Source organism: Callospermophilus lateralis, chromosome X (assembly GCF_048772815.1).
Source record: "Callospermophilus lateralis isolate mCalLat2 chromosome X, mCalLat2.hap1, whole genome shotgun sequence".
In the NCBI taxonomy this organism is placed as follows: domain Eukaryota; kingdom Metazoa; phylum Chordata; class Mammalia; order Rodentia; family Sciuridae; genus Callospermophilus; species Callospermophilus lateralis.
Genome location: NC_135325.1, coordinates 95,848,822 through 95,870,885, shown reverse-complemented (window position 1 = coordinate 95,870,885; position 22,064 = coordinate 95,848,822). Strand labels below are relative to the sequence as shown.

The 22,064-nt window shown below is 36.3% G+C and overlaps 1 protein-coding gene across 1 annotated transcript in view; it reads right to left on the bottom strand.

Moving 5' to 3' along the window:
• Positions 1 to 321: 321 nt before the first annotated feature.
• Il13ra1 (interleukin 13 receptor subunit alpha 1) overlaps positions 322 to 22,064 on the bottom strand; it is a 58,990-nt gene continuing 37,247 nt past the window's right edge. Inside the window, exons 8-11 of the mRNA XM_077106352.1 lie at positions 21,883 to 22,015; positions 18,629 to 18,725; positions 16,672 to 16,756; positions 322 to 2,859 (exon numbers count right to left, since the gene is read on the bottom strand). Coding sequence (XP_076962467.1) covers positions 2,767 to 2,859; positions 16,672 to 16,756; positions 18,629 to 18,725; positions 21,883 to 22,015 — 408 coding nt within the window. The 3' untranslated portion in view covers positions 322 to 2,766. The remainder of the gene's footprint in view (positions 2,860 to 16,671; positions 16,757 to 18,628; positions 18,726 to 21,882; positions 22,016 to 22,064) is intronic.

Here is a 22,064-nt window from a genome sequence, read left to right as displayed (position 1 = left end):
TTATGTTTTTTTATATCTTTGTTTTATTTATTTTATAAATAAATGGTGGTGAGGATCAAACCCAATGTCTCACACATGAGGCTAGCGCTCAACCACTGAGCCACAAACCCAGCCCCAAAGACTGTACTAATATTAAACTAAGTACATGCATGTCCTTATATTAGAAAACATTGGCACAGCAAAACATCAGGGAAGCTTATGATAAATGATTATAAAATAGCTTCCTTGGAATTTTTTTACAATATTTATTCTTTTAACTCCAATTTTTTCCTTCACCAACGCCTCACAACGCTTTCCCCAAAATAAAACCAAAGGAAAACATTTAATTAATATACAAAAAGACAATGAATATTTATTTTACTCAAATTTTCCTATAAGAGGTTAAACAAAAATGACTTCTAGTTGAAGATATTACCCAAAATGTTAACAATGGTTCATGTATCCCTTTAGTGCCCAGATACAGGAAAAAAAAACTTATCTGAATGAAAGAAGGCAAATGACCATCTTAACAATGAGTTTACTTAGATCTGTCTATAGGGAAAAAAATAGAGGTGAGACAAAATAGTAAATGAACCTACTAGTTTCCTGCTGGTGAAATACTGATGTCTCCAAGAGCTCCTAAGATCTAGGGATCATTATTTAGCCACTGCAAAACTCTAGGTGTTCCCATAATTTAGTGTCCCCTCCTGCCTCAACTATTTTACTGTTAACAGGGAAGGATGGAAACAAAATACATTTTCCCCACTCCCAGGCTGCATGACTGTCAGCACCAGTAGTTCCTTGGTTATTTCAAAGCATCCTCCTCATTGCCATCAAAATAGGCTACCAGTAAAGTCGGCTTTGGGTGAGGCATTTAATTGTGTCCCTGAATTACAAAGACCTAGCTAGGAAGTCATCTCATTCATATATGACAGCACCAAATATTCTTTCTAGTGTATAGTAGGAGAAAGTGAATGATCTACCATACCTGTGTCCCAGCATTAATCTGAATTCCAAAACAAAATCATAGGGAGGAAACACCTTCACATCTACCAGTGCTATGTACCCCAGTTTCCTGAAAAATGCCAGGGCACAGTTCTTCTCCACTACCATGAACACAGGTTGCTACTTTTGCCCAAACCTGTGGAGAGAAGGGGTCTTTTATATCCCTGCCCTAAGAGCAGGAATTCCAAGAAGCTTCGTCTTATTAACACGAAATGGCAAATGTTTGGGGAACTTGTGATATAAAGTTCATAAGTTCCACATTCACAATGTTTACATAATACCATATTAGTGACTGTTGTATAAAAAGAAAAAAAAAAGTTCATAAGTTCCTACCAGTAATCTGAGTCTGTATGTATGAGAGAAAAGGGAGGAATATCTATCATTTCCCAAAATTCTTCAAATTTGGAGGAAGTAGGAAGAGTACATATGCATATGTTGTGGGAATGGGGGGAAACGGAACCCTAACATACGCGAAAAAAAAAAAAAAAAAGTGAGTATATACATTGAAGCCTTGGATGGCTGGCTATCAATACAGCACACAAATTCTACTTTATTATTTGTGTCAGGGAAAAGAGGGTCCATCTTGTAAAGAAACAGAGACAGATATAACTATGTTTTTCTCAAGCCAACAGCTAAGTTCTAAGTGAAAATACTATCTCATCTCTGTTTAGAAAATGCATAAACATCAAATGCTGAATCCTCAAACTGCAAACTCACATAAAATTTACAAAATATATAAGAACTACTCATTATTTCTCAGTCAACTCACACTGTACCTGAGATGAAAATTGTTCCCTTCTCCTCTAGGTGTTTTGAGCAGATGTATATCCAAATTTCCAATGAACATCAAAAGGCTACAAGGAAGGGAATGAGGGAGAAGGAAAAAGGGAAATTGGCCTGGGAGCTTGGGAATTGAAGTCTCAAAAATGACTTGTGGGAGATAAAGAAAGTGGCAAGAACTAAGGATTCCCAACTAGATTGTAAAGTTATTGGGGGGTACATCCCTCACAGCTGGAGGCTTAGTATAAGCTAGAGGCATAGTTAATACTTGATTTGGGCAGCAGAAGTAAAGAAAAAATACATCATAAGAGACTTCTTGGTTCAGACTAATATACCATGGGTCATTCTGCCTCCACTGCCCTTAAAAGCCTGAATGATCTTGGTAAAGAAGCTGCATCTACTTTTTTGTCATTGTCATCGTCATGGCCAACACTCCTTTCTGGGGCTTTCAAAGTAGAGGGAAATGTTATTGAAGTGGATGATGATTCTAGACTGTTAGGAGTTTTAATAGTCACAAACATTACTCAATGGGATCTCAAAAAAAAAACAGATTGTAACAATTCTGTTTGTTAGCTGTTCTCTGTGAGTCAAGTTCAACATTATTAGCACTTAATACCCCAAATGAGCTCCCTCACAAATAAAATTTCTCAGGGTTATCTGACACAAAAAATAGAAGGCAAGCTAGATCCTTAGGAAGTTGTCACAACTCTTCATAAGGTTAATTCTACTGCCATCATGACTCTTTGCGTTGTCCCCTAGTTTGAAGACTTTGCAAAGGATGTCTGCTTTTATCATTCAATGACTCCATTCTTTTCTCCAAAGGGCCCATTATTTTTAGTTTTTCGGTGCATGACACACACAAAGACCTGTGGCTCTTATGAGCTGCCTGTTTTTAAAGGATCCAGTAGTTTCAGTTTCCATTTAGCAAGTCCCCAGATAACAAAGGGAGAATGTGATGAATCCTCACAAGGTCACATTGAAGGTAAAAATAAATTATCCCCATCACTGAGGAGCTTTCTTCAGGTTTTCAATTAGCACTACAGAGTCAGTTTCTTCTTTGGATTGCTTCTCATAGATGTCATACTTCTTCCAATGCTGCAAGGAAGGAAGAAACATACAGGATGACTTTTCTAAACAATGTCCTTTCCCTGAGTAGTCATAGCCAATGCCTATTTTTAGGTTTGCGTGCAAGGAACCATGAGTATAATGTTTTCCTTGTTTTTATTTGTCAACCTAAGAATATTCATCTATTTAAACAATTAGTGAAAAAAAAACAATCAAAAATTAACATTAAAGATGGGAAAAGCATGGGATTGTTACATCATATTCAATTGCTGTCTCAAGAGACAAAGAAATGTGGATCATTCCAAATTGGAAACAGTCTTTTGAGGATGAATAAAATGGTGCATGCTTTTCTTACTTAAACTGTTTCACTTGGACCTTTAACACCTTTTTTTTTTTAATTTTACCATTGCTCCAGAGATATGACAGGCTCAAAAAGTTAACATCTTTGGCTGGGGTTATGGCTCAGTGATAGAATACTCGCCTAGCACATGAGAGATATTGGGTGCATTAAATAAATAAAATAATATAAATAAAATAAAATAAAGGTATTGTGTCCAACTACAACTAAAAAAATATTTTAAAAAGTTAACATCTCAGTGAATGGCAATACATCAGGCTGTCTCAAAAGTCTTAGCTCAATTAAAACTTTAGAAAGCCTCTTTGATTAATGGCTTTATCTAACATCATTATGGTGAAAGCCAATATCTTGGTGCTTGCCTCTTTATTTATAAACCTGAGGAAAGGAAGAAATATGAGCTCAGTGCTCTCGAATGTGAAATAAAGTTGTTAAGACTAAACCAGGGGTGGGAAAACTATAATCCAGGCCAATCTGGCTAGCTCCCTGTTTTTATAAGTAAAGTTTTATTTGGAAAATGCCCATTTTTTTCTGTACTGCCTGTGACTTCTTTCATGTTGTACTAGTAGAGTTGTAAGAAAGACTGAAATGGCTTAATGGCTTGCAAAGCCAAAAATATTTACTATCTGGCCCTTTACAGAAAAAGCTTGCCAAACCTTGCACTAGATTATATCTAAGCTCTTTTTCTACTTTGATATGCTATAGTTTTTAAGTTTGGGGGAAGAAATGGAATTTTTAAAGACAACAACAACAACAACAAAGAAAAAACAGAAGTGAGCAACTATGATTATTAGGCAGCCTCAGGTTAGACAATTAGAGATGGATGGAACAATTTAGGAGTATCCAGTCTTAGAGAGTATATGAAAAATAAGTTGGGAAACACAACTTAAAATATCCAAATTATTCTTGCAGCTTGGGAAGCTGAGGCAGGAGGATTGTTAGTTCAAAGCCAGCCTCAGCAACTTAGCGAGGCACTAAGAAACTCAGCAAGACCCTGTCTCTAAATAAAATACAAAATAGGGCTGGGGTTGTGGCTCAGTGGTTGAGTTCAATCCCTTGTACCAAAAAATATATCTAAATTATTCTAAATAAACTATTTAATCCTGAAAACTTAGTAGAATAACTAATTAAAATACTGACAATTCCAAGTGCTGCTGAGGATGCAGAGTAACTGGATCTTTCACATTATTGTTCGCAGAAGTGTAAAAGCATCCAGTCACTCTGGAAAACAGGCTAAAAATTTCTTTAAGAACTAAATATATACTTACCATATGACCCTGAAATCCCACTCCTAGATATTTATCCAGAAGAAATGAAAACATGCCCACACAAAGACATGAATGTTTCTATCAGCTTTATTCATAATGGCCCCAAATAACAAAACCCTGAAGTCCCTGAACAATTCAATGGCTAAATAAATAATGGTATAACCATTTACTGTTTAGCAATAAAGTGGCTCAGTGGTAGAATGCTTGCCTACCATGTGTGAGGCACTGGGTTCGATCCTCAGCACCACATAAAAAAATAATAAATAAGGTCATTTCTCACTTATGTATTAAAAAATGAAATACTGATGTATGCAACAATGTTGCTATATCTTAAGTATATTATGCTAAGTGAAAGACACCAGACTCAAAAAGCTATGTATTATATGGTTCTATTTATATGACATTCTGGAAACGGCAGAACTATAGGGTCGGAAAACAGATCAACTGTTGCAAGAGTCTAAGATCAGGAGGATTAACTGCAAAGAGGCACAAGGAAACTTGGGGGAATGATAGAAATATTCCATATATGTTTGCTAAGACTCTTCTCATTGAACACTTAAAAAGAATAAATTTTATTGTTTGTAAATTACATACCAACAAACCTTATGTTTTAAAAATTTGAATTGTGCATACTTCTCATAAAAGCTATCTCAAAAATTATATAAACTTGAAATAATGACTTATTCAATAAATGGCACTAAGACAACTGGCTAAACATTTGCAAAACAAAGTTAAACCCTATCTCATAGACTACTCAAATAAATTCCTGATAGATTAAAGAACTAAAAGTAAAAAAAAAAAAAAATCAAGTAAGTACTACAAAAGTATACAGGGGAACAGTAGATAAATCTGAAGTGGAAAGGGCTTTCTACACATCAACATTGTAATTGTAATCATCATCATCATCATCATCATCATGGAAAAGAAAGATTTTACTGTAGGGAAAAAAAATCTTTTTTTTTTTTTTCATTGAGGATCGAACACACGAATACTCTAAAACTGAGCTACATCTCTAGCTCCTTTTATTTTTTATTTTGAGACACAGTGTTGCTAAGTTGCTAAGGCTGGCCTCCAACTTGCAATCCTCCAGCCTCAGCCTCCTGGGTCATTGGGATTACTGAGCAAAACAAAACCATCTTTTGTACATAATTAATCACCCTACATGAAATAAAGAGGCAAACATAGATGACAAGCCAAAGGATTACTATCTAATATATTAAGAACTTTTTGAACCTTCAAGAAAAAGAAATATCACACAGGGAAAAAGGACAAGGAAAAGAATTTCACAAAAGAGTTGTAATTCAAGCTTATGCAAAAATATGAAGCCTATTATGTAATACTAAGATAAGATGCCTTTTTCTCCTCTATCAGCTTGACAATAATTTTTTTTAATTAGATAACACAATATTGGCAATAGTATGGTCAAACAATCATTTGTATATACTACTGATAAGTATATAAATTAGCACATCTTAATTGTAATCTATGCTTCTTGTGAAAAAATTAATTTTGTATATTCTAATTCTAATGTTTCCTTAACATGAAGAAATACTACTCTACATTTGAAACCCAGGTGTTTCATTAACAGCATGTCATATATTTTTATATATCAGTAAAATAGATCAACCTCCTTTTCTTTAACCTGTGTATAATATTTCATTGCATAAATTGCACCATAACTTATCTAACTGGTATCCTTACTGGATATTTAACTTGTATACCTCTCAGGATGATAATCTGTCAATACCAATCAAAGAATTTAAAGTAGGGCTGGTGGGATACATGTATAACTCATTGTTAAAGTACTTTTGCCTAGTATGTGTGAGGCCCCAGATTTGATCCCCAACATGACACATACAAATAAAAAGATGAAACACTACCAAAAACCATGTTAGGTCAAAAACTGTACGAAAACAGGTAGCAGGTGACAGGTTTTGGCCAATGATCTGTAGTTTGCAGAGAAATTTTTAGGGGAAGGTGGTGGTGACAGCCTAGTTTTTTAATGTCTCAAAATGCTGCCATAAAACACACAAACAGAGCTGGGCATGGTAGCATACACCTGTAATCCCAGCAGCTCAAGAGGCCAAGGCAGGCATTGCAAGTTTGAAGGCAGACTCAGCAACTCAGTGAGGCTCTAAGCAACTTAGTGAGACCCTGTCTCAAAATAAAAAATAAAAAGGGCTGGGGATGTGGCTCAGTGGTTAAGCACCCCTGGGTTCAATCCCCGGTACCGAAAACACAAATAGGAAAGATAAGTAGGGTAAATAGGAAAGCAAAATCAAAATTCACTGACACAATCTACAGCTAAACTACATGAAAACAACTTCTCCTTGTACTCCAAATAAGAGAGGGTGGGGGCAAACCAGACCAAATGGTATCAGCTATGGAAGAGTACACAGAGGGAATCAACATAGCCTCTGAGAGATCCGAGAACTCTGAAATAATTCATACGGACATCAGTGAACTAATTTATGAACAAGAGCTGAAAATGGAAGGAAGGGGTCTGCCCCTTCAAATAGTGGTTGTGCAGAAGTCCACGGTGTAGAATGGGAACAGCCTGAGCCCCCATGAACTCTTAAAACTAATCATCCAATGTTCCCTTGCAGGGCAAAGCTGCACTCTGACAAGAAAAGAGTGGAAACAGACTCCAAACTGGACAGGACTGGGACAAGAGGAATGGAAACTATGATAACTGTGGATAAGACACAAAAGGCAGCAGGCTTAGGGAGGGAGGAAGGAAAAATGGATGAGGAAGAGAAGAAATGATGAAAAGTTTAAAAAGATTTTAGAGAGAAAGAAAAAAAAGTATAGGACTCAGGAAGCAGAGCAAGGAGATTTCAGAAGGCATTCACATTTCAGAAGTAACTGTTTGCCACAACAATTCTCAAAAGCAATAATATATGGAGTTTGATAGTCATGAAATTAAAAACAATTCCTGAAACTGAGCCTCCATACAAAAGTTCAGAAGCTAATTTCACGTAAAATTGAGCATAAGAATAATATTTTTACATAATTAAAACATAGAAAGATATGCCCACAAAAATTAATGAAAACTACAATATAACATTTCAAAACTAGCTGAACTTGCTAAGAAAAAAGTTACATGATATGAAAAACAAAGTAGGGGCTGGGGCTGTAGCTCAGTGGTAGAGCACTTGCCTCGCAGGTGTGAGGCCCTGGGTTCGATCCTCAGCACCACATAAAAATAAATAAATAAAGATACTGTGTCCATCTACAACTAAAAAATAAAAATAAAAATAAAACAATTTAATGACATGGAATCATATATGAAATGTCAGAATAAGAACAACTCTGAACCTGGGTGTGGTGGTGCACACCTATAACCCCAGTGGCTCAGGAGGCTGAAGTAGGAGGACTGCAAGTTCAAAGCCAGCAAATTAGTGAGGCTCTGCCTCAAAATAAAATATATAAACAAAACAGGACTAAGGATGTGGCCCAGTGGTTAAGTGCCCCTGGGTTCAATCTCTGGCACCACACCAAACAAATAAAAACTCAGAAATGAGATGACAAGATTCACGAAAGAACTAGAAGTAAAAAGAAATAATCATTTCATTTCAGAAATGGAGACTAACCAAGAGGGAACATGAGGTGAATAAACACAACAGATATTAGACAAAACCAAAAGAAAAAGAGAAAATTAAAGGTGATTTTTTAAAAAGGATATGAAAATTATTCAACAGGATGTGACAAATATAAAATGCAAAGGGAATAGAAACAGAATAGGTTGAATGTCCCTTATTGAAATGTTTGGAACAAGAAAGAAAGTAGGATGAATTGGACAGAACTTTCCTATGTTCATACATGAATACACAACCAGTGTAACTCCACCTCATGTTCAACCACAAGAATGGGATCCTAATTAGAATAAGTTATACTCCATGTTTGTATAATATGTCAAAATACACTCTACTGTCATGTATATCTAAAAAGAAAAATTTAAAAATTTAATTTAAAAAAATCAGGAAAAAAAAAGCTCAGAATCAGAAGTGTTTTGAATTTGGAAGGTTTTTGCATATTTGTATATATATATATAATGAGATATCTCAGGGATGAGACCCAAGCCTAAACATAAATTCACTTATGTTACTTATGTTACTTACCCTTCATATACAAAATATATAGTGTTTTTAGCAATTGTATGAATAAAACAAAGTTTCATGATGCAGAATTTTGTGCTAGGTGGCAGCATGTTAGTGCTCCAAACACTTCAGATGTTGGAGCATTCTGGATTTTGTTTTCAGATTAGAGTTCCTCAACCTGTACTTCAGAGAGTTAACCCAGAATAATCAACAACACTAAGGTATCTTCTGGCAAAATTATTGGATTTTGAAGGAAAAACATTTTGACAACTAGGCAAAAAGGCCAAGTGTTTTCATGTGGAAAGGAAAACAATATTGTCAGTTGTCTTTGACAATATTTTAGGTCAGAAGAAAATGGATGATACATTTAAGATACCAAAGGCAGGACATGTGACAATATATTGCCAAAATGACTTGCAATTATAAGTGCAGTGAACGCTATCAACATTTAAATAATTCAGGACAAGCCAGTCCAATGAAACCTTCCTAAGAAAATGTTAAGAGCTTCAAATATCCAAAATGACAGGAGAGATATTAATACAAAAACCTGTAGTGAGCATCAAATATATATTCATACACAGAAGTAACACTAAACGAGGGCTCTATATGAGGCCACTTATATAAGTTTGGATCCCAGTTCTGTTGGATAACAGCAGTGTAACCTTGAGCAGTTCACATTATTCTGGTATGTCATTTTCTTCATCTGTATAATGAAGATAATACATATCTACCTCAGGATGGGGACGGATTAATGGGGGACATGTTTAGAAAAGTATATGACAGGTAGTAAAGGTTCAGTGAGTATAAACTATTGCTGTTGTTGTTATTATTCCATTCATCATTAGGTGTATTTCTATCTTTTTGTGCAGTCAGTCAAGTTAGTCATGTCTAGGTGATAGGATTAAGAGTGATTTTATTTTTCTCTTTTTTTTCTGCGGGGCGGGGTACTGGGGATTGAACTCAGGGGCACTCGACCACTGAGCCACATCCCCAGCCCTATTTTGTATTTTTTTTTTAAAGACAGGGGCTCACTTAGTTGCTTAGCACCTGGCTTTTGCTGAGGCTGGCTTTGAACTCAGGAACTTCCTGTCTCAGCCTCCCGAGCTGCTGGGATTACAGACATGAGCCACCGAGTCCAGCGTTTATTTTTCTTTTGATTATCTGCAGTTCTCATTTTCTACAATAAGTAAGTAATTCTTTTAAAAGAAAGTATTTTAATTACAAATATTCCCTGAAAATGACAGTTTCATTGGTTTCTGGTAGTTAGACCCAATGCTTGACTGTGCTGGACAAGAAAAAAAGTGATATGTTTCAATAAGGTGAACACTAAAGCAGACTGGCCTCTAAGAATACATTAATCTTTTCAACTGCCTTTCTTCACTCCTAGAACTTAGATTACTCTCATTTTTACCCTTTATCAGTACTGTGGTCTTTGCCTGGGCACTACATGGAATATGTTATATGAGGGAATACAAATAAATATAAAAATATAACCTAGCATTCAATTTTATAAATTCTATGCCAGTCTAATTTTGAAGTCACTTGTAGAAAAAAAATAAAGCCATCTACAAAATTACCAGTCTATAATTCAATCCTTATGCTGCCGTTTATTTATTTATTCATCTGGTAATAAGGATTGAACTCAGAGGTGATTAACCACTGAGCCAAATCCACAGCCCTTTTTATATTTTATTTTGAGACAGGGTCACACTGTTACCTAGGGCCTTGCTAAGTTGCTGAGGCTGGCCCCAAACTTGTGACCCTCCTGCCTCAACCTCCTAAGTTTTTAGGATTATAGGCATACAAGAACACACTCAGTAATTAAAAAAAATAATAATAAGGTCTTAAACAATAAAATAATGACCAAATAGGTAAAATATCATATGTGAAAAAATCAATGTTTATGAGAATAATATAACTGGTGTTTAGTTGCTAGTCATCAAAGCCTAGAAAAATAGCGCATGTGTTTATATATTAAAAAGAAATAAATTCAGTAGTATAATGGGATATCATGTTTGAATTTAACATTATTTTCAAGATTTGGTTAAGATATTTTTCACAGTGAATTGTCTATAGAAGTCAAGTGGGTTTTTATACCCAAGTACCACACAAAATCACTGGTATTCTATATAGGAATCAACCTATTTCATGCCCCAGTCCTCTTCAGATCAACAGTCAAAATAGAAAGTTGAACAATAAAAATTGTACATCCCCACATGTTAAGAGTACTACTGCTTGAAAGAGGATGAGTTGAATATGGTAGATGGGTCTCATTTGGTACCACTTGAAGTGGTTATTAATTCAACTCCTCACTTTAAAATTTTGTAAATAAGGGAAAGAATTAAACTTGCATCCTGGCTTTTTAGCAGAGACTGAATTTCTGACCTATCAATCAGTCAGCTGATGATTGAAAGCAGTGCTTCATAGGAAAGTGGCAGCTTATAAATGTAGCTGAAATGATAGAATGAGAAACTCATCATTTTATGGCACCTACAGAAATTACTGATTCAAGCAAGACAGTCACTGGCTTAAAAGCATTCGCTGAAGGGTTGACAGGATGCTAGCATACCACCACCCCTAATACTCCAGGTGGCAAGGGAGGGTAAGAAATTCAGATAGCAGGAAGGAGCATGCTGTTATCACTCTGTTAGTAGTGGGACAACTGGAAGATATTTGCCCCCAGACAATTGGGAGAGTTGGAAAAATTTGAATATGAACTGAGTATTAGATGACATGAAGGAATTAATAATTTTAAAACTGTGACAATACTATTTTGGCTATGGAAGGAAGCATTCTTAGTTTTTAAGGATAACCACTAGAGGAAAAAAATATTTGGGAGTTAAAAAGCTGCTTTCGGATCAGGAATGTAAAATTGGCACAGTATTGAAATTTTAATTGGTTTCCAAGAAGTAGGGGAAGAACAGACATTTTTTATAGAAGAAAGAAATGAAGATACAGAGGAGAAGCAATTCCCTCTGCAGTCCCCCTCTCCCACCCCAAATATGGCTAGCAACCCAATTAGTCATAAGGAAAAGGCAAATAGCAAAGCAAGAGGAAGAAATGCTGTTGGCCAAAACGTTACTACAGTGATGAACAAAAACATCATCAAAACACTAGAAATCTTAAGAAAAACTATAGTGATGATTTAATTTGTAGCCACATCCAAATAAATTTCTTTAAATAAGTATTATTGAGCCATGTTCAGTGACACATGCCTGTAATCCCAGCACCTCTGGAGGCTGAAGCAGGAGGATCAGAAGTTCAAAGCCAGCCTCAACAACTAAGTGAAGCTCTAAGCAACTTAGTGAGACTCTGACTGAAAAATAAAAAGAGCTGGGGATATGGCTCAGTGGTTAAGCACCCCTGGGTTAAATCCCTGGTACCCCCCCCAAAAAAAGAAGCATTATTGATGGTGTGGTATAAAATTAAAGAATGTTTTAAAAGGATATGGATTATTTCTTTGGATTAGGAGTTGGTAACTTTAGGCTACCTGGTAATAATCCAAGTTGTACAATTGCATCTCTATATGATAGTTCTTGAGAAACTTCTCTATGGCCCCAGAAGTCCTAAAGTGAGGAAGTTGAATGAGAATCTAGAGTTTTGAAAACTGCAATTAAAGGGAAATAACAAAACATGTAAACATCTATTTCATTGATGATCTCTAGGGTCTTGTTCATTCTGTAACTTGATTATAGAAATAAAAGGTTAGTCCTTGTGCTGTATGTGCAGATCAGTTTGAGAGAATTGCTTCCATGTGAAGAAAGCAGATTATTCATTTGGTTAAAAGCAGACAGAAAAATCTGTTCCTTTACCCTTTCCCATGTCTGTCATTTTTATTACACTTTTAGTTTTAAAGAACTGATTTTGTTTAATGGTCTGCAACCACCATGAACAAAAACATCTCATGCTTTTAGTGGTCCATCTTGTTGGTATATCTGCCTCACTAAATTACAGAATTATCTGACTCATCGGGACAAAAACAACACATTATCCTCTAGACAGAAAATTGAAAAAAAGCAATTTTCCCATCTCTGAGAAAGATAATTGATCTGATTTTGCTGTCAATGTTACTATCGTTCACTCTATTGCCCAGACTTGAAAACTTGAAATTATTTTTTACTCTCCACACCTTTTATCATCCACACAGAGTCACCAAGTCACAATGAGTTTGCTTTAATAATGTTTCTTACATCAATCTCCTCTGTTACCATCTAAGTTCAAGTCCCTATTATCTCTCAGACTGGATGACTACAATATTCTTTCTCTTTATTAATGACTTATACAGGGGTTCTTTTATTATAAAACTAATGCATGCTCATTATAGGCAATTTGGAAATTTCATAAAGGTAGACAGAATATTATTAGTTACCCACAATCCCTCTGCCTGGAGATGATCATTCATTCTGACCCATTTCCTTCCACTCATTGTTTGTTCTACATATATATTAATACTTGTCTAATAAAAATTAGGATTGTAATATACTCAGGTTTCTAATCTTTCTTACTCTTGTATTTTTAAGACATTAAATGCATAGAAAAACTAAATTTTAAAACTAATTCTAGATTTTTTATTTCTCATTGGTTTCTAATTTTTCATGTTAGATGAAAAATGATGCCCCAGGCTTGGAGGCACATACTTATAATCCCAACTTTGGCTTCTGGCAGAAGGATCATAAATTTGAGGCTAGCCTCAGCAATTAGTAAGACCCTGCTCAAAATAAACTAAAAAAGGCTGGGGTAAAAAGGGCTCAGTGGTAAAGCACTTGTGCAGCATGTGTGAGGCCTTGGGTTCAATCCCCAATGCAGAAAAAAAAGAGGAGGAAAAAAAGAAATCAAATGATACATTGATCATTCTTATACCATTGATTGATTTTTTTTCCCTTAAAATCTATTCCTGGGCTGGGAATGTGGCTCAAGCGGTAGCGCGCTCGCCTGGCATGCGTGCGGCCCGGGTTCGATCCTCAGCACCACATACCAACAAAGATGTTGTGTCTGCCGATAACTAAAAAAAAATAAATAAATATTAAAAAAAATCTATTCCTAGGGATGGGGATGTTGTTCAGTTGGTAGAGCATTTGCATGGCATGCATGAGGACCCAGGTTCAATCCCCAGCACCACAAAAAAAATCAATTCCTAAAAGTATAATTATAGGACCAAAGATTTTTGTTACAGTTTGCCAAGTTGTCCTCCAGAAAAGATATATATGGATATATATAGGGTGAGCATGTCTAATTCAAAAATTCAAAATCTAAAATGCTCTGAAGGGCTGGGGATGTGGCTCAAGCGGTAGCATGCTCGCCTGGCATGCGTGCGGCCCGGGTTCGATCCTCAGCACCACATACAAACAAGGATGTTGTGTCTGCCGAAAACTAAAAAAAAAAATAAATAAATATTAAAATTCTCTCTCTCTCTCTCTCTCTCTCTCTCAAAAAATCATTAAAATGCTCTGAAATCTGAAAATTTTTGAGTGCTAACATGAAACTTAATAAGTTTTAAATTTTGGAGCATTTTGTATTTCAGATTTTTGGATTGGGGGTGCTTGACCAATGAAGTCTAAGAAAATATTCCAAAATCTGAAATCTGGAAATACTTCTGGTCCCAAGCATTGGTGATAAGGGATATTCAACCTCAATACCTTCTTTTATAGAACCACCAGTAACGCATGAAAACTGCCACTTTCCCACTACTTATTAAAAACTAGATATTAAGCTGAAAATATATGTCTCATCAATGCTTTGGTTGGAATGTCTTAGATATATTATATTAGGAGACCATAAGGTCCTTGAGGGCCTTGTTATACCTGACAAGAGGTAATAGCACATTAGTAGAAAAATCAAGAGAACTGTAGAATCAGACAGTTCTGTCTGGGTCAAATCTTACCTTACCGCCAACTAGTTGTGTAATCACAACTAAGTTATTTAACCTCATGGATGTTCTACTTCCTTATCTGTAAAATGATACTAAAAACACATACTCTATAGGTTGGTTGAGGATTCAATAAGATAATATAAGCAAAGCATATATTATACTCTCTGGCACATAGCAGACTTTCAATAACTGCTTAGAGTTGTTACAGTACTTGCACAATTTCCAACTTCTAGTATCTATCACAGTAGCTATTGAAATGAAAAAAGAGTGGTAATTCTAAGGAAAATATCTATAACTGATTTTTTTTAAAAAAAATTTTTAGGAGTCAATGGACCTTTACTTTATTTATTTATATCTTATTTATTTATTTTTTGTGGTGCTGGGGATTGAACTCAGGGCCTTGTACATGCAAGATAAGCACTCTACCAACTGAACTATATCCCCAGCCCTATTTTATTTATTTATATATGGTACTGAGAATCGAACTCAGTGCCTCACACATGCTAGGCAAGCACTCTACCTCTGAGTTACAATTCTAGCCCTATAACTGTGATTTTTGAAGTGTGGTTTACAGACCATCTTACCAGCAGCAGAATCATCTGTAAGCTCCTGTTTAATATGCATATTCCTGAGACTCACCCTTAACCTGCCAATTCAGAATTTCTGGTGGCAGGACCCAGGAATCTATATTTCTTACAAGTATTCCAGTTGACTTTAACTCAACTAAAGTTAAAGAACCAGTGGTTGCCATAGTCAACCCCACTTATGGTTTACAATCAATCTCTTAATCAGGTATCAGATTTTTGGACCTGATTGCTTATTGGCACCCTATCCTCCAAGGTCTGGCAGTCACCCACCATTTGTGAAGTTGACTTGGTGAAAAAGTGATCCAGAGAGATCCTCATCTGATGGCTTGCCTGTAATGGCTTGTCTTCCTTCCCTAGTCAAATGTTATTCAGATTTCCCTTGTGAATTATTTGGGTATTAAAGATAATTGAAAATTATTAGCAATAGTAAAACTTATCACTAACACTTATTAAGCACTTACAATGTTCCAGACATGCTAACCAGTTGCTATAGAATTAACTATTTGTATTAAGTTAATTGAATCCACATAACAGCACTGTAAGGCAGGTGCTGTTGTTACTTCCAACTTGACAAATGGGAATCCAAGTCACAGAGAGGCTAAGGAAGTTATCTAAGGTCAAAAAGACAGTAAATGACATAGCAGAGTTTTGAATCCAGACAATTTGACTCCAGAGCCCAGGCTATTATCTAGTATGATATGCTACTTCTACAAATTAATTGCCCTATGCCTCTTATTACTAATTTAAGATATATACAGTGATGATATTTATTTCATTTAGTGTCTCTATTATTTCATTAGAGTGAATGTATTTATCAAAGAATCTCAACATCTTTTGTCCCCATGATGTCTTAGGTTTCTAGCCACAAATTCTATCATGAGAGTCTCCTAGAAATCAATAATAGCAGTTGGGGTGGGCCTCTTCTATTTCCCTGTGTTTGCAGTTCAGTTTTTCATGCAATTGCATGAACAAAGTGCATTTCCATTGATTACTCCATCTTTATATTTCCCTGCACCAAATTTTAAAAATTACCCAAGATTCAGGCAGCCTATTACGCCAGCTTCATAATGGAGCCTCCTCCTTGTACATGTGTCAATAAAATATATCCCCTATCTCAGAAAGAATATGAAGCCCAGTGATCAGAGATGGGCAAAGTAGTCTGAGGCCTTTTTAGTTGGTATGCTTGACTTTAGACCCAATATATGCCATCTGTTATTCTTTAATCTTTTAGATAAACTGTAATTTAAAATGACCAATTTCAAAATGAAATTCTGACACATGAAAACTTTGAAAATATGATGCTAAGTGAGGTGAGTAAGCCACAAAAAGGCCAATATTGTATGATTGCACATATATGAGGTACCTAGAAAAGGAAAATTCCCAGAGACAGAAAGTAGACTAGTGGTTACCAGAGGCAGGGAGATGGGGAAATGGAAAGTTATTATTTAATGAACACAGTTTCTGTTTGGGAGATGAACAAGTTTGGGGTATAAACAGTGGTGATTGTTGTATAACCTTGTAAATGTACTTAATGACTCTGAACTGTATGGTTAAAATTATTGAAATGGTAACTTTTATGTTATGCCTGTTTTACCACAATTATTAAAAAATCTCACAGCTAGCCTCAAAAAATTTTTCAAACCCCCATGGAGTCAGTGCTTACCAGGGTATCATCATTCTGGTCTCCAAACATTTCTTTAAAAATCTTTCCAGGATCAGGAATTGGAGGGAATATAATGATCTTTAGCCTTTAAGAAAACAGAAACATTTTGGATCAAATCTTCCATTGTATAGGAGCATTCCACTTAAATACAGACATATTAAAAGAAAGTGTGGGTAAAAGTCATAGTACACAATTCATTTTTTGAAGAAACAATTGTGAAAAATCCCTTAAAAAGGTTATGGGAGGGACTGGGGTTGTGGCTCAGCAGCAGAGCACCCACCTAGTGTGTGTGAGGCACTGGGTTTGATCCTCAGCACCACATATGAATTAAAAATAAAGGTATGTCCACCTACAACTAAAAAAAATATTTTTTAAAAAAGGTTATGGGAAATCAATGTCCTAAGAGACATCAAGTTTGGGTGAAGCACATGGACTGATAGAATAAGCAATTTACTTATATTCTATCATTTAAATAATATGGTACTGTACTTTGAATAGATCATATGGGAGCTTGATTTTTATAATTTTGAAAACAAAATCCTGCTAACAGTGTGTGTGTGTCCCCAACTAGAACGTAAAGACAGACTTTGTGCTGTTCCCTGCTATAATCCCAACATTTAGTATAGTGCCTGGCAAATAAGTAAGCATTCAATAATAATAATATGCATATTGAAAGAACATTGAAATATTGGTTCTGAGCTGGGTACAGTGGTACATGGATATAATCCTAGCAACTAGAAAGCTAAGGCAGAGGATTGCAAGTTCAAGGCCAGCCTCTGCAATTTAGCAAAACCATGTCTCAAAATAAACAATAAAAAGGGCTGGGGTAGGCCAGGCATGGTGGCACATGCCTGTAATCCCAGCTGCTTGGGAGGCTGAGTCAGGAGGATCATGAGTTCAAAGCCAGCTTCAGCAAAAGCAAGGTGCTGAGTGACTCAGTGAGACCCTATCTCTAAATAAATAGGGCTGGGGATGTGGCTCAGTGGTGGAGTGTCCCTGAGTTCAATCCTTGATCTCCTCCCCCCAAAAAAAGGCTGAGGTGGGGATGTAACTCAGTGGTAGAGCACCCCTAGCTTCAATTCCTGGTATTGCAAAGAAAAAAAAAAACTGGTTCTGGACCCAGTTTAACAGCGGTATTCCAATCTTAAGTATTTATTGCAAGAGCAAATAACAGTCCATATAGTGAGATAGAGAAAATAAAACATTCTTGGGTATTTTTTTCAGCACTGGCAATTGAACCATGGTCTCATGGACACTATACAAGTGCTCTAACACTAATCTATATCCCCAGCCCAAGAAAATGAAATATTCTGAAGAAGTGAATGGCAGATATGAGTGACAACCTGGTGAAGTTCTAATTCCTATAGCATTAGCAACAGCCTGCTTCATATTAAAACTATTCAAGTCATTTCTGTAGCAATGGTCTTCACTTCGTTTTTTTGTTTTGTTTTGTTTTGTTTTGTTTTTCGTTTTTGGCGCTGGGAATGAATCTAAGGTCTCACACTTGCTAAACACTTGCTCTAACACTGAGCTATATCCCTAGCCTCTTCTTTAAAATTCCATTCCAAAAGCTAACAACTAACTATTGATACATTAGGCATTTGAAAGAATAAATTATTAGAAGACCCATTCAATGATGCTAAACACATGCAAAAGGATCAGTGCTTGAACAGGCCCAAAGAAACTAAGCCAATGCTTTCCTTATCAGAAAACGGGCACAATCTTATTTATTTGCAATGTCATATCACCAAAAAATGATTATAGGCCAAATTCTTCTAATATGTGGACAAATATAAAACACCAGCACAAATAGTAGTAACCATAGCAACCGGAATAGCAGAAACTAAAACCTGCCTGGTGGGTCTAGGGTTGTGGCAATGGGTTCAATCCTCAGCACCACATAAAAATAAATAAATAAACAACAACAACAAAAAACCTGCCTGGGCAGGTATCTCACCTTTTCAGGTAAAGCAGAAGTATTATGATGGCACCTGCAACGATTACTGGAATGAGGAGTAACATTGTTATATAGAATGTGGAATTGGGCTGCTTACCTAGAGATAAGAAAGCAAACAAAGATGTGAGAATGAAAATCCTTTTAGTAAGAGATAAGACAACAATTCTGTTAGTTTGTGAGATCACAGATATTTCTGTCCCCTACCCCAACCTATTGTCCCAAACTGTTGACTTATCTTGTCTTCTGTTACCTTAATAGTTACAAAAGGCAGGCACAGTGGTGCATGCCTGTAATCCCAGCGGCTCAGGAGGCTGAGGCAGGAGGATTTCAGGTTCAAAGCCAGCCTCAGCAACTTAGCTGAGGCCCTAAGGAACTTAATCAGACCCTATCTCTAAATAAAATATAAAAAGGACTGGGGATGTGTCTCAGTGGTTAAGCACCCCTGAGGTCACTCTCTGGCACCAAAACCAAAAAATTTACAAAAATGTCTGGTTCTGGTGCCGGAAATTTCCTGGAGAAGTAAACACCCTAAAGATTATCTGCAATCAGGATATCTTAACTAATTCCAGACACTATTAACAAAGATGTCATATCTATTAAATGTATCATTTCATTAACGGTGATATCTTTTCTTACTGCTTACTTGCAGTACTAGAAAACTTAAAACAGTCCTAACGACTACTACTACTCTTCTTAAATGAGCAACCTACTATACATCTGGTACCACATAAGGTGCTTTGACATGCTTAATCTCCTATCTTCACTATATAGTATTATCTCTAATTTATATAGTCAAGAAGAACAAGGTTCAGAGAAGCTTAGTAACTCATCAGAAGGGTTTAGTAAATGATGGCATCAGGTCTCAAATCTAACACTACAATTCCAAAGCCTGCCTTGCTACAACTAACACATGGAATTCCATTTGCCTATTTATATGTTCATTTTTTTCCCACAAGGGCATAGACATCTAGAAAGCATCATTAGGGCCTAGCAGAATCACCTTAGGCAGCCTTTAGAGGACTGGGCTCCACATAATTCCTGCTTGTTGCTAATTACATTCTTCTGTAATCCCCTGCCCTTGAGCATGAGCTGCACTACTTGACTTGCTTCTAAACAGAAGAGCAGTGGTAATAGGATGTCACTTCCAATATTAGATAATAAAAGACCATGGTTTCTACACTGGGTGTTCTCTCATATATCCATTCTTACTTGGCTTACTCATTTGCGGAAGCCAGCTTCCATGTCAAGAGGTAATCCTGAGGGGTGGTCCAAGTAGAAAGGAACTAAGGGAAGCTTCTGAATCAATTTATTAAAGTTGTTGCAAAAAATTACTACAAACTAGGGGGCTTAAAACAACAGAAATTCATTCTCTCATAGTTTTGGAGGCTAGAAGTTCAAAATCAAGGTATTGGCAAAGGCATTCTCCCTCTGAAGGCCCTAAGAAGAATCACTCCTTGACTCTTTGACGTGGCTCCTGGAATTCCTTGATATTCCATCACTCCACTTGCCACCTCCTTCTTTAATGACCTTTGTCCCTGTATGTCTATCTGTATCTCTAAATGCCCTTTCTTCTTTTAAAAAAAAATTTGTAGTTGTAGATGTTCAAAATGCCTTTATTTTATTTGTTTATTTTTATATGGTGCTAAGGATCAAACCCAGTGCCTCACACATGCTAGACAAGCACTCTATCACTGAGCCCCAGCCCCAGGCCCTGTCCTCTTCTTATAACTAGTCATTAGATTTAGGGCCCACTCTGATCCAGTATGATCTCATCTTAAGTTGATTACATCTGCCAAAACCCAATTTCCAAATAAGGTCATGTTCATAGGTACAGGGGCTGAGAATTAAACATCTTTTTTTTGCGGGGGGGGGGGTGTGTAAATGATTCATCATGCCACAGTTTCCATTCAGCAACCAGCTAGTTACTAAGACTTTCCAACAATCACATGAGTAAGACTGTAGTCCTTATTACAGTCTGACTGCCACTTCATGAGGCTTCTAGCTAACCCATGCCTAGATTTCTGAACCACAGAAACTATAAGATGGTAAATGTATGTTGTTTTGAGCCACTAACCTTTGGGGGTCGTATCATGCCTGGCACACAGCTTGTTCAAGTATCTCAATAAATAGGGAACTGACTTCTTCCACAGCAACCCATCTCTCTGACTCTTAGCTGTTTCAAAGTTCTTAAATTGGTTCTATATTGCCCCATGGAGCTGCAAAAAGGAAAGCCTATTTCTTCTGATGATGATACCTCAAATATTAGAATTCAGCAATTATGATTTCTCAAGGCTACTTTATCAGTTGTTTTTCATTGAGTTTCAAAGTCCTTCAACATCCTGATTACCCAGAGTGTCCAGTCTAACAAAGGATCTCCTACAATGTAGGCTTCAAATAGGATACTGCACACTCCTGAAGTAGTGGACCACCATGTCCCACCCTGCAGCATTCCCGTGTTCTGGGGACTTCACTAGTACTGCTGCCCAAGACCACACATGCGTGTTAGGACTATTTAAGGTTCCATTGTTGAGTTACTTTGAGCTTACTGTCAAATAAAACCCTGTATAACACTCTACAACATACAGACATAAAGCCTAGGTCTTTCCAATCGTATATTTGAGCCTGGCTTACTCAGAATCTCCGCTAATAAATGATTTTTTCAAGTTTAGATATAAGTTTATATCTATTAAATTCCATTAGGTCATGTCACCTCTCCTAATTCTGTCAACCAGTATATAGGACAGTCCTCTAACATGGTAAATCCTGAAGATTTGATCGTCTCTGCCTTCTATGCCTTTGTTCAGATTATTAATAAAAACTGGAAATGGGACAGAGATAAGGATAACACCATTTGGGTTGTGGTTTTACAAAGAGGTTTTTATTGTCAATTAACCCTGGGTGATTTGACAGTAATTACAGAGAAGATAAATTTCATTTTTAAGTACACTTTGGCGTACATCAAGAAAACATGACAACCGGGTGTGGTGGCACATGCCTGTAATCCCAGTGGCTTGGGAGGCTGAGGCAGGAGGATTGTGAGTTCAAATCTAGCCTCAGAAACTTAGCAAGACCCTGTCACAAAATAAAAATGAAAAGGGCTGGGGATGGGGCTCAGTAATTAAACACCTCTGAATTCAATCCCTAATACCCCCCAAAAATTAAAGCATGATATTTCCTTTCCCCAATATTCTTCCTGCTTCACCTTAGTTCCCACACATCAATGTTTAAATTATAATTAAATTCTGTTCTCTTACCTATACTCATTGCTTGACTCCAATTACTCCAAAGTTTATCATCTTCATAGCATAACTTATTTGTTTTGACTCTTATTCTGACTGTGTAAAAAGTATCAGGAAGAACACCAGGAACCATGAAACAAATTGTATCCTTAGATATAAAATAAAAATACACAAAGAATTTATTTTTTAATAAATTT